Source organism: Mustela lutreola, chromosome 14 (assembly GCF_030435805.1).
Source record: "Mustela lutreola isolate mMusLut2 chromosome 14, mMusLut2.pri, whole genome shotgun sequence".
Classification (NCBI taxonomy): domain Eukaryota; kingdom Metazoa; phylum Chordata; class Mammalia; order Carnivora; family Mustelidae; genus Mustela; species Mustela lutreola.
This window is the reverse complement of record NC_081303.1, coordinates 8,548,696-8,562,283: the sequence shown is the minus strand read 5'-3', so window position 1 is coordinate 8,562,283 and position 13,588 is coordinate 8,548,696. Positions and strand designations below refer to the sequence as shown.

The 13,588-nt window shown below is 41.2% G+C and overlaps 1 protein-coding gene across 12 annotated transcripts in view; it reads left to right on the top strand.

Annotated features, from left to right (window-relative positions):
* The window catches only part of CEP170 (centrosomal protein 170), a 125,259-nt gene that overhangs the window by 93,064 nt on the left and 18,607 nt on the right, over positions 1-13,588 (top strand). For 10 of the 12 annotated variants that reach the window (XM_059146680.1, XM_059146678.1, XM_059146677.1 and 7 more), the window contains 2 exons: positions 2,093-3,925; positions 10,908-11,142. In XM_059146680.1, coding sequence (XP_059002663.1) covers positions 2,093-3,925; positions 10,908-11,142 — 2,068 coding nt within the window. The remainder of the gene's footprint in view (positions 1-2,092; positions 3,926-10,907; positions 11,143-13,588) is intronic. The other 2 variants (XM_059146679.1, XM_059146674.1) reach the window with 1 other exon arrangement.

Genomic DNA, 13,588 nt, shown 5'->3' with positions numbered 1-13,588 from the left:
GGGGCTCAATCCCAGGACCCTGAGATCATGTCCTGAGTCGAAGGCAGAGGCTTAACCCACTGAGCCACCCAGGCACCCCTGAATCCTAAATATTCTTGTTAAACATTCATCGCATGCATGTTAGGAACAGGACAATGTGAGCAGTGCTAGAAAAATACAAAAAGATAAAACAGCGAGTACATTTTAGGTGCTTCTGGCAGCACTACAGAGATGAGACACCATAAAGTCACTAATGGCTAAAGTTGAATCAAGAAATTTAGTGGCAGTTTTCCTGCATCATAACCATCATATTATTGTGAAATTTAAATGTTCAACTTTCAGAATTATGAAGTGATAAAAGACTCACAGAAACTATGCCTTGGGCCACCTGGGTGGCTCAGTGGGTTAAAGCCTCTGCCTTTGGCTCAGGTCATTATCTCAGGGTCCTGGGATCCAGCCCCGAATCTGGCTCTCTGCTCAGCAGGGAGCCTGCTTCCTCCTCTCTCTCTGCCTGCCTCTCTGCCTACTTGTGATCTCTGTCAAATAAATAAATGAAATCTTTAAAAAAAAAAAAAAAAAAGGAAAGAAAGAAACTATGTCTTGGTCATCTTATCTCCACTTACCCCCAAAGATGAGAATGCTTTATATGTTAATTTCCTTTATCTCAGAAATGCATTCCAGGTATAGCAGTCAGGAAAATCCTTAGGAATTCTCAAATTCTCTCACATAGAAACATCAAATCATATATTTTCTCATTGTCTTCTACTTGTATCTAATGACCTTGTATTCCTATATGAGGCATTAATATACTGGAAGACCATAATTTTAAAATCCCTCAGTTTGTAAAAGTATGATAAGTCCTGTTCTCTTTTTTCACACTTAAAATTTTTTAAATTCTTGGGGTACCTGGATGGCTCATTCAGTTAAATGTCTGACTCTTGATTTTGGCTTAAGTCATGATCTCGGGTTCCTGGGATGGAGCCCTGCTCTGGGCTCTGGGCTCTGAGCTCAGCCCCTCTCCCCTCTCATGCTCTCTCTTTTTGTCTCTCTAATAAATAAAATCTTTAAAAAATTTTTTTAAATTATTTTAGTCAGTGTTAAATTTTTATTTAGAAAACCTTCTAAAGTTGTGCGTTTTCTGTTTACTTAGGTTATCCAAACTTGTAATTCTCTCAGATAGCTAACAGTGCTCATTAAAAACTCAACTAGAGGCACCTGGGTGGCCTAGTTCATGATCCTAGGGTCCTGTGATCAAGCCCCACGTTGGGCTCCCTGCTTGGCGGGAGACCTGCTTCTCCCTCTACTACTCCCCCCTGCTTATAATCCATCTCTTGCTGTCTCTGTCAAATAAATAAATAATATATTTTTAAAAAACAACTAGAACTAGATAGAGGGGTGCCTGGGTGGCTCAGTCAGTTAAGCGGCTGTCTTTGGCTCAGGTCATGATCCGAGGGTCCTGGAATCAAGTCCCAGATCGGCCTCCTTGCTCAGCTGGGAGCCTGCTTCTCCCTCTGCTTGCCACTGGCCTGCTTGTACTCACTCTCTCTCTGATTTAAAAATAAAATATTAAAAAAAAAAAAAACTAGATATATTTCTCTTTCTTTTTTAAGTTCAACATGGGCTTGAACTCATGACCCTGATATCGAGACCTGAGCTGAGAGCAAGAGTCAGACATTTAAGCCACTGACATCCTAGAAATATTTTTCTATACTATGTAATTGAAAGTGTTTATTAGGCATTCTCTGTGCAATTCTGCAAAATTTTCTTCAGCAAAATTTCACGGACCTTACAGAAGCAAGAAGGAACACAGTGACCTTCCCTGCCATAAAATACATTGAGAGAAAAAGGAACAGATGGAGGATTAAGAACAGATGACCCCAATTTTCATCTCCTAAAACACTCCCCCTATTAATAATCTGCTTATTTGTACATCGTGGCCTCATACTTGCTTTTGAAACTACTCTGTCACAATGCTGGTGTGTTTATTCAAAGTTTTCTTGTTATACAAAGCCGTTTCTTAACAGACACTGCAGAATCTAACGTAACATGTTACTCTTTTTGTTTGTACTTTTTTTTGCCCTCATAATGTCTCCTTTGTGGTTTTGTGTTATAGATGCAGATATCAGTGAGTCTGGCATTTCAGTGAGAAGTACAGGGTCGGCCACTTCCTTGGCTAGCCAGGGAGAGAGAAGGCGACGTACCCTTCCCCAGCTTCCAAATGAAGAGAAGTGTCTTGAGAGCTCCAGAGCCAAGGGTATGACACAGAGGTCAGAGATCGGAGAAAAACAGGACACAGAACTCCAGGAGAAAGAAGCACCAGCACAGGCCTACCAGAAGGACAAACAAGATGCCGACAGAGCCCTGAGTAAGATGAGCAGGGCTGTGAACGGGGAGACCACCAAACCCGGCGGAGATGGTAAAATCCTGCTTCACTTGGGCAGCTTGTCTGGGAAGGACAAAAGCGAAACCGAGAAGGAAACTTCTTTGGTAAAGCAGACATTAGCTAAAATTCAGCAGCAAGAACAAAACGACCAGGTCCAGTGGACACCTACCAAGTTGTCCGCTTCCAAGAACGTTTCAGGTCAGACAGATAGGTGCCGGGAGGAATCTTTCAAACAGGAGTCACAACCTCAAGAAAAAATCCCAGGACACTCTGCAAGCAAAGGAGAAAGGGTGACACAAAACGAGGGCAAGCGAAGAAAAGCTGAGGACGTTCTCAAAGGTCAGACTCCAAAGGGCGGAGAGAAGAAGGAATCCTCCAAGTCCTTGGTGCGGCAAGGAAGCTTCACCATAGAAAAACCTAGCCCCAACATCCCCATAGAGCTTATTCCCCATATAAATAAGCAGACTTCGTCTACACCGCCTTCCCTGGCGCTGCCAGCTGTCAGCAGAATACGGGACAGGAGCGACTCGATGGACACAGACTCTAGTATGGATACCACCCTTATTCTCAAAGACACAGAAGCAGTGATGGCTTTTCTGGAAGCCAAACTGCGTGAAGATAATAAAACTGACGATGGCCCTGACACTCCCAGTTACAACAGGGACAACTCGATCTCCCCAGAGTCGGATGTGGACACCGCGAGTACAATCAGTCTGGTCACGGGCGAGACCGAAAGAAAGTCAACCCAAAAGCGAAAGAGTTTCACGAGTCTCTACAAAGATAGGTGTTCCACGGGTTCTCCTTCGAAGGATGTGACAAAGTCATCATCTTCAGGTGCTAGGGAGAAAGTCGAGAAGAAAACCAAAAGTCGTTCATCAGATGTGGGCTCAAGAGCAGAGGGTCGTAAATTTGTACAGTCCAGTGGACGAATGAGACAACCTTCTGTGGATCTGACGGACGACGACCAGACCTCCAGCGTACCTCATTCTGCCATCTCCGACATCATGTCCTCGGATCAGGAAACTTACTCTTGTAAATCTCACGCCAGGACGCCACTTACCTCAACGGACGAGCATGCACATTCCAAACTGGAAGGAAGTAAAGTGACGAAATCCAAGACTTCTCCCATAGCGCCGGGATCCTCCAGTAAGTCAACCACCCTCCCCAGGCCACGGCCCACCAGGACTTCCCTGTTGCGCAGAGCCCGACTCGGCGAAGTGTCTGACAGCGAGCTGGCTGACGCCGACAAGGCCTCGGTTGCTTCTGAAGTGTCCACAACCAGCTCCACGTCGAAGCCGCCCACGGGAAGGCGCAACATCTCTAGGATTGATCTGCTGGCTCAGCCTCGGCGAACGAGGCTTGGCTCCTTGTCCGCCCGCAGTGACTCTGAGGCCACCATCTCTAGAAGTAGTGCCTCCTCTCGGACTGCGGAAGCCGTCATCCGAAGCGGGGCCAGATTAGTACCTTCAGATAAATTCTCACCTAGAATTAGAGCTAACAGTATCTCTCGACTGTCCGACTCCAAGGTCAAAAGTATGAGCTCAGCACATGGCTCTCCTTCAGGTAAATTGGGTCCAGACTTTTTACAATATGAGCATAATATTTCGTTCATGTTTTAGGTCTCCTTTTTAAAAATAAAATTAGATGTCTAGTGTGACTTCTAAAAATATTCAACAGAAAGGTTGTGCTATAAGAGGGTATTTTCTCCTATAAAAAGTATTTTAGTTAGCTTATTAGTAAATGGAAAATTCAGAACTGACCCACACTTCCAATGAATGCTCTGGAGCAAAATAGTGATTTCAAAATGAGGACATATTTTGGAACCTTAGTATCTGTATTCATGTGTCAAATTAGATGAGGAACAATATCTGTAGTAAATAATAGGGATTAACATTGTCCTGCTGAAAGCAGTGTTTGATTTTTAAATATCCTCACCTGGTACAGAACCCTTAATCTGAAGAAGGGCAGGATACCCTTTATTATTCCTTGAGAGCTCAGTGAAACAGTATCTGCCTTACACTTGCTTCCCCATATATGCAGAAATGTCTCACACTTTTTTAAAGTTCACTCTGTTCACAATTGGGGCAGGTGAAAACTAATTCTTAATTCATTTCGGTGGTAGAAGATGAATTTGAGAGATGAGCCCTAGGCACATACGGGTCTAACCGGGCTACAGAAATGTAACTGGCTATGAGAACTATCTCATAAAGCACTCTCCTGTCCCTTAACTCCAGTCCTTAGCAGTCGTTGAATGCACTTCCAGAAGGTACTTCCTCCCGCCAGAATCTTAATGGCTCCGGGGTGCTGGTCAGCTGGTGTACTTCCCCCTCGGAGCTGTAGCGGGAGAGTATGTGTGTGACCAGGGTCCTCGCCCAGATCCCTGTGTGTACCTATGAGCCTGGGGTCTTACTTCATAATCAGCCTCACACCTGGGTGGGGCCGCAGAGCCCCCCCCCCCCCCAGCCAGCTGCTCAGCGACTTAGAGATCTCTTAGCAAGGGTCCAAGTGAGTCCAGAGGCTTGAGGGAAGAGTGGGGGATGGTTGGTATGCAATCCCGGGTTCCGAGTTTGATGTCTGCGGCATCGTAACCTCCAGACTCAAACCTAGCGCTGCTCCTCGCCTTCTGTTTCCTCTTCCCCCCCCCCCGCCCCCACGCTCACTGCCGCCTCCCCTCCACTCACGTCACCCTCTCTTCGGGTCAGTGGCCGTGGTGGTGATGGGCAGATCCGTGGTGGGAGTGGATGTGGGCGGAAGATAGGTGACGTAGAAGCCTGACTCCGAAAGAGGAGCTGGCATTTCCCCCGTGCCCCCCGCCCCCGGCCCTGGCTTCTGCACGGGCAGCTTTTCCTGCCGGTTCGTGCGGTTACCGCAGGCGTCGGGAACTGACTGCTGTCCGTTGGTTGATGTTTACCGAGTGCTGGTTTTCTGTCTTCTTATGGCTCTACCTCTTCAATTCACATCCCCTTTGTGCCGCATTCTATGGTGTGTTCCGTGGTAGCATTTCTTCCACCACGTGGCCTGTTCGGTCACCTCCTCTCTCTTGTACATAGAAGTGTTACAGTTTCCTCCTGTCTCACCTAAGCTGTAATGCAAGCCGTATGTCACCAAGTAGCATGGGGCGTTCCTTCTGTACTGGGCGTCTGGTCCGTAACGCACGAGCGCGCTGGTCTTGTCCTCAGTGTTGAACGCGAAGGGCTTCTGTGAGAGGCAACCCAAGTAGGACTACTTAAGCAAGTCCGAGAAACCGCTGGAAGATGCTGTGTTGTCTTTAAAGATAAGTTTTGTTTTCTGCTTTGAATCTAGAGCTTGATAAACACGCACTCTCCTATATCCAAAAAGTACCTTGATTTGCTTATTGAAATTCCCTAGGGTCCACTGAGGTACGGGATGTGGACCTTCTTCCTACTTAACAGCAGCATATTAAGTGATTAGAACCATAAAATTGAAAAGCTGGAAGGGTCATTCAGTTTAGGTAACTCAGGCCAAAAGAAGTAGTGACCTGCCCTGGTCCTGTCGTGGTGGCTAGGACAGGGTGAGAAGCCCCAAGGCCTTTTCATTCCCGGCCTCTTGCTGCTTCTGCCACATCTGGTCTGGCTCTCGGAAAGTCTGTATCTGCTTGCTTGCAAGCTTCCAGAGGACGGCTGGAATTTATCGGATTTTTTTCAGGCATGTATACAAGGACAACTTAAAATATATTTGGTATATTGTCCACTATATATAATTCTGATGTTTTACTAAATTCTTGAAGCCATATCAGAATCCAGGACTGTATGTTCAGTTTTCTCAAGATGCCCTTTTATAGTATTCTGTTCCATCTAGAAGAATAACAGCTGGGCTCTCGTAGTCACTGGTAATGTACTAAAATAGTTATATGGGTACACAATAAAAATAAATAAATAAATAAATAAGCAGACAATTTTTTTAATCTATTTGCTAATTGGCGTATCTTTGATGCTGTGATATTTCTACTTAAGATGATTACAATACATTGAATGGAAGAAAAAAATTCTTAGCTTTAGCTTTTGAATTATGATTTAAGAGGCACCTGGGTGGCTCGGACATTAAGCTCCTGCCTTCTGCTCAGGTCATGATCCTGGGCTTCAGGGATCTAGAGCCCCATGTCAGAGGTCCTGCTCAGTGGGGAGTCTGCCCCTCCCGCTACCTCTCCCTATTTCTCCACTCACGCTCACTGGCTCTCAGAATAAATAAATAAAATCTGAAAATACATATATGACTTAAAAGAATGTAAAGCTATACTGGTCAGGGTTGTACAAACTGTAAACTTTAAAGGACTTAGAGATCTTTGAACCTAGAGCCTGTGATATGTCCAGATTGGCATAAGCAACAGTAAATCTGTAATGTTTCAAATTTCATAATTTAGGCCATGTCTAAAGAAAGTTTTTCGAAGAAATGTATATGATAAAAATAGAAGAGAGTGGGATCTCTGACTTAGAAACATTTAGAAACTTAGGAACATTTATGCCTCTTTCATTCTGATATAATTTGCTTTTAGGAGAGTATAGTTCCCTCTCCCCACTCACGCTGCCATGCCTTCAGTGATCCTTCAATACCAAGTTACGTTAAAATATCCTGATTTATTTTGATAAGCTACATTTCAAACTAAGTGTGCTGAATTATCAAAATAAAGCAGTTGGTTTTCATTATGTCTTATGTGCACATTCTAAAAAATATCATGTTAACATCCTTAGAAATTTTTTAGACTGTCTGCTTTCTCCTTTTTATTCTAAATCTCAAGTCTTATAGATGGTAGGAATCAGATCTTGGGCATTCATAGCTTCAGTTATTTCTTCCTCCAGGTCAGAGATCAATACAGAACATCGTCAGAGATCTTTTTCCCCAAATGACCTTATTGCTACTTGCTTGTAAATGTACATGTAAAATGTGTTTGTGGTTTTGTTTCCCACCAAAGTATTCTGATATAAAGTGTGAAAATGTAGTGTTTGTTTCCTGAAATGTGTCTGTTACATCTATAGATATGGCTGTGTTTTAAGGCCAACAAAGTTTTGGGTAGCAGTAGAAGAAATTAGCATTCACAAATAAATAACCCTAATAACTTCCTTTTTCAATTTCTTGACAGTACATCTTCGTAATAAATAGAGTAGTTTCTTACTTCCGTAAGAGGGGGTATTGCGTAATTTACAACTAAAATAAGTTTTATAATTAATGTAACTAAGATAATTTTCAGATTAGCTATAAAATTAATTAAGCTGATCTTAGAACTTTGATTTTACTCTATGTGCTCTCTAGTACCTTACCAGCCAAGAAAGCCTCCCTAAGGATTGACATTTCAAATACCTTTGACATAAATTTTCAATTTAATGACTTATCTGAAATGTCTTACTACTAGTACCAATAATATATCAAATAAGCCTAATGCTATAAAATTAACTTTAATTCTATGCAGGATTTTACCTGAACAGAGTAAAATTCAAGAGGAATTTTCCTCTTGAGTAAAATTCAAAATTCTCTTCATGGTTAGAAATCACAAAAACCTTCATTCCGTGAGAAACTGAGGATTATTTTCAAAGAAGAATTAACCTAACTGGAATTATAAAAATAATTTTTTTAAATAAGGATTTTCTGACAAGTAATTGTGCGGTCCTTCGATTAGCATAGAAAGAGCTTTGAACTCTGGGAGTCCGTAGACCTAGGTTAAACTTGATTTAGGTAAGGCAAGACCTTTCTGGGCCTGTTTTTCTCTCCATAGATTGAAGAACTGATGCCAATGTCTAAGGTCTTAATATTCTAAAATTCTGTGCAACAAGTAAGCAATAGGGAAAATTGAAAACATGCTCACTTGGAGTGTACTCTGCAGCAACTAACAGATTGTAGTAGAAGGAAAGATTAAGAAAGAAAAAAGTACTGAAGGAAGTTGCTTGGGGAATCCAGACCCTGGTCCCTCTCCCTGGGGTTAGTGATCATTCCGCTGGTGTCCGCGCCCATTTCAGCTGTTCCAAGGCCGGTGGCATCCAGACGGAACGGGAGCGCTGCTTCCTGGCACACCCCGTGTGATTGCTGTGCCATTGGTAAAGACAGCTCTTAACTTGAGAATTTCATCTCTCAGCTATCCCCCTACTTATTTTATCCCTCATTTTGCTCTCAATTTAAGGGAACAAACCTAAAAATGTTACCTTTCAGTTTTTAAACAATGCTTTATCCTTATGGTTGCTTTCCTTTGTAAAGATAATTATAAACTTCACCAATCGTCCTGGCGTCTAGAAAAACTTGTAAAAGTAAGTGGGAACTTTATGAACGTCACTTGAAAAAGGAATTTTTCTCTTTTTTTTCCGTCCGTATCATTATTTTCTGTTGTTGAAACTCAAACTACGAAAAATTGGTTTTAATGTGGCTCTACTTACCTATTGTCACCTGACGCCTAGTATCGCTTTTCAGTTTCTTGGCCTGTTTTCCTGTGTTGGGCCACTCGGGAGATAAGCGGCCATCGATGCCTGCTCTCTGAGTGACGTCCAAGTGGCTGGCCTCAGCTCCACCAGGCCTACCGATGTTTGCACATCTCCCGCAGTTTATTAAAACTCTTCGCCTTTGGTTTTGTTTTCACTCCAAACAACTTTCGGTTGTTTTGAGTATGGTTTCCATAGTTTCCAAAACACAAATCGGGAAATTTAATCTAATGAATCATCTTTTATTTATTTGTGAGCTTGTTTTCTATGAATAATAATTCTGAGGTAGCAAAATGAATAAACATTTAATGTTTAATGAAATGCCTTTATTAAAAAGTCTAAACATGGCAGTATTTCTAATTTTTTCCTAAAGCCTTTTTGCTCTTATTCCTAAACTTTTTCTGAAATTGTTTTCAATTCTTAGGGTCAGTTCAATTCATAAGATTTTTCAGATGTCTAAAATAGTAATTTTCCACTGTGGTAAGAGTATTTTTATATTAATGAACTGTCTTACAAAGATAAAACTAGAAAATATATTGACTACTGCCTTCAAAAGATGCTATGAATAATTGATTACCTATAGTTCTGTATACGTATTTGCATACACTTTTCCAGAAAGTCAGGAAGCTTCTTCCATCTTCTTACACCCATAAATCTTGTTCCAAGCTCCACAAGCTTCAGATGAGAGTGCGAATCAGGGCATATGGGTAGGTCTGATTTAGGGCATGTTCCCGATCATAGTTTTCTCAGCCAATTCTGGTGGCAGTGTTTATCAGTTTATCTGACGGCCACCTGAGACTAACCAGAGTCTCAGAGGCAAAACTGTGGTTTGGGGAGGAAAAGATAGGAGAGGCATAAAATTCCAGTGAAGTATGAAGCAGTTCTAGGCTCCACCGACCTATGCGGCCTAGGGTCCGTTTGTGTTTTAAAAGAGGGGAAGAGAGAGAGGGGGACACAGGGAAAGACAAAGAAAACTCTTCTGGTATTAATAGCAGTTGGAACTTCTGGCAGGTGCAAAGTTTTTGTCACTTCAGCCACCAAAAACATCTCATGCTTTTCAGTAAGTTTTTCCTAATCTGAGAAAAGCAAATGGTCAGTATCTATCTATTCATTTGTTCAAAAAGAGTTATTAAACAGACGCTCTGCCAAGGCTGGGTAGGCAGGAGCAGATCAAACAGGCATGGCTCCTGCCCTTGTGACATTTACCGTGAATCAGCCTCTATTCTGTGCCTCACAAATTACTTGTATGTTTGCTTCTCCCATTAACAGTAGTAGTGAAATTAATTTGTCTTCTGATTTTTCAGATGTGTCAGCAACACCGTCTCTTGAATGTCTTTACTAACCTTAAATAAGAAAGTGATTGTCGCTTTCTTTAATGTGACTATTCACAGTATCTCCTGTGCCTTCAGTGTCAGTGGTTGTGAGACCAGCTCGTAGAGCTTTGCTCCTTGTGGGTCTTAAGCCATCGTCTGTTTTCACCGTATGCTTTCAGTGTCAAAGCGGCAGACAGTTGTACTGAAGATGCTTTGTTGTGCTTTTACCATGTAAAAAGATTTTTTCCAATCATAGCATAACAGGATGTTGAATGACAGAGGTAATGTTTTTTTTTCTGCCATAAAAGCATAATTTCCACAGCAGGAATTATGCACATTTGTATGTTGGGAAAAGAGGGTTTTACCATCTCCATGTTGGAAGTCTATGTGGCATGAGGACATCTTTTCCCTTATTTTTATTTTGTTGTTGTTGCCGTTACTGTCATTTAAAAAAATCCATATCTTCACTCAAATGAGAAATATTTGCAACAAAAAAGTAACCAAATTAAACATTTATGAATAGAGCTTGTTTAGTTATCATTAGTGAATTTTTCATCTGAATGTTTTATTCACCGTACTATGGAAAACATGGTCTTTCGATTGTTTTTTAATTGCTCATTGTTTTTAATTCACCAAAATGTACTGTTTCTATTTTTGAGAAGTAGTAGAATTATGATTTCTGTTAGGTATGTGTATGTCAGTTATTGAAAATTGTGCTGTGTGTGTCTCATGGTGTTTTTGAAATCATGATTTTTATCTCCTTTAAAAGGTAACATAATAATTCTTTTTTTAATAATTAAACTAATTTAGTAAATTCAAGATGGAGGCGCTTTCCTACTGATTATGCTTCCACCTCAGAAGATGAATTTGGATCAAACCGTAATTCCCCTAAACATACTCGTCTACGTACTTCTCCAGCCCTGAAAACTACTCGGTTGCAGAGCTCTGGGTCAGCAATGCCTACTAGTTCTTCGTTCAAGCACCGGATCAAAGAACAGGAAGATTACATCCGAGACTGGACCGCTCATCGAGAAGAGATAGCGAGGTTGGTTTTTAATGGATCATCTTTAAAAATTGAAATGTTTTGTCAGCGTTTCAACCTGATAACAGATTTCAGCTTTGATGTGATTTGTATGAGTAGTCCAAGAAGTGAGATCTGCAGGTGGCTGTGAACTTAGCTGCTCTCCGTCCAGTTTCTCTCAGTTTGTGTGTTTAATGCCAGTGCTACTACCATATTGTACAACTAATTGATTTCGGTTGCAGCCCCCCTTTCTTGTTTCTAGATGCCGTTTCTGAAAGGTAGCGTCGGCTACCTCTATTCTTCCACAATTAAGAATTGTGCAGCTGAACCTTCTAGTACTTTCCCTTTGTCTTCCAGAGAGGGCATAGCAGTGTCCTTGACGGAGAACCATTGCTCGTGTTCTTGGGGAGAATTAGAGGAGGTGGATTTTTACTCTCACTTTCACGAGTTCATTAGGCACAATTTAATTCAACCCTTTATTATTTTGATTTTTGTTTTGTGTAACTTTTAGGTTATAATAAAAATTAATGCTGCAGATGCGATTTTTAATCACTACCTTGTCATGACTGAACATTGAAGAGAGGCTGCGCTCAAACAGATGCTCTTGTAGTTAAGATATGTTTTTTTAAGTTTTTTTAAGTTTTTTTAAGTTTTTTTAAGATACTGAATTTTACTGCAGTGTTTTATACCATATGTTACCTAAACATCTTCACCATTTACATGCCATAGTTACTTCCGCCTTCAGTTTAAGACCCTGATCTTCAAGTTTTACATTTGGCAACATTATTAAAGAACATCACATATAGTAAGTCCATAGATGCTTTAAAAAAATAATAAATTCTTACCATAATTAAATGGTGTTTATCTTTTTTTTTTTCCTTCGTTGACTTCTGTGAGTTGTGTTTTTTTCCTGGCTCATTTCTTTGAAGTTTATGTTTTTTGGTCTTTAATGACCATTTACTTATAATTGCTTTCAGTTGCTTATAATTCTTTAACAGCATGTCCTTTTAATCTCACTGTGGTGCTTAAACATTTTATTTTGCCATATAAATAGCTTTTTTTGAGCCTAATTATCAAAGCCCTGCAAGCCAGTTAGGGGACAGGCCTATATGTGCTTCAGGATCCATGAATTTTTATGAACCCGCAGGATGCCTGCAGTGAGAGAATTTCCACCCATTTTTTATTCTTGTGGGCATGGCAGGCAACAGCAGGCCTTGTCCTCGCATCGTTTCCTGTGGGGGAGAGGTCTCAGTGCACCTGCTCAGGAAGTACCCGAGGGAACTGGAGGGTGTGTCTGCTTCCCCTTCCTGGGCCACCCCCTTGAAGCTCTGGACCTCAGACCAGAACACCTGAACCCCTTCTTTGGAGCCGAACCCGCTTCCCTGCCCCCACACAGAAGGCAGATACTGCAGAGGGGACAGTGCGCAGGAGCACTAGGTGACATTCTCACTTGGTTTCGTCATGCAACCACATGAGTTCTATCACCGCTGTCCCTGTGTCTCGTTATCCGTAGCAGGACTGCCGAGTGGCCGGGCCATTTAACCTCTAATGACCTCATGCCTTTTCCCTCCAGTTTGTTAGCAGCACCATGCTTACAAAACTTGCCTTTGGCATTTTAATTTTTTAAGGAGTATTTTTCGACCATATATCTGAAAGCAAGGAAAACAGGTGGATTGCAAAAATCCAAATAAAATGTTTGTATCATTTCAGAATGTCCTCCTCCGGCAGATTTGGTGGGGGTAGAGAATGAGAATAAGAACAAGGATTATAAACTCAGAGTTTAAAAAAAAAAAAAAAGTACACAGATATGAGATTATAAAATATTCCAGTGAGCGTAATCTAGAAGCATCATGACGGAGTTAGTAAGCTGAGATTTAACAGCTACATGAATAGAGTCACACTCTCTGTTGAATTATAAATCTGTTCCTTCTACTTGAAAGGTATTCCTTACTTTGGTTTTCTTGATAATTTTGCTTTTTAGAATTCCTAACGCTGATTTTTAGTAGATGCTGAGACTTCTAAGGAGTGTGGATTTAAGCCAATTTTATGGTCTGTATTATTGAGTCAACTTTAAGATAGGAACTGGCACCCAGAGAAACAGCTGGCAGGTACACAACAAACTTGCAAATTAGAAGGTGGCTTTGGGGTGCTTACTGACTGAGCAGTTTACGTCGTGTGTACATTAGTTATTTGTGGTAGTTTAGTTTTTACTACATAACCTGTTGAGACTGCTGTTGTCTGTGTATGTGACTTGTTTTTTCTAATTAACTCCCACTGCTGTCTGCAGATATCAGCAGCTTCATTGTACAAATGTCTGCATAAAAAAACTTAATACCAAAAGTGGATTTTTGGATAAGCGCATGCTTATCTATTTTTTTGTGTGTGTGTCTCTTTTAAGTTTGGTTATTCTGTTTTTCACCCTAGTTCATTTATTTCAGAAATGCAGGAATTGAATATAGTATCTAAAATA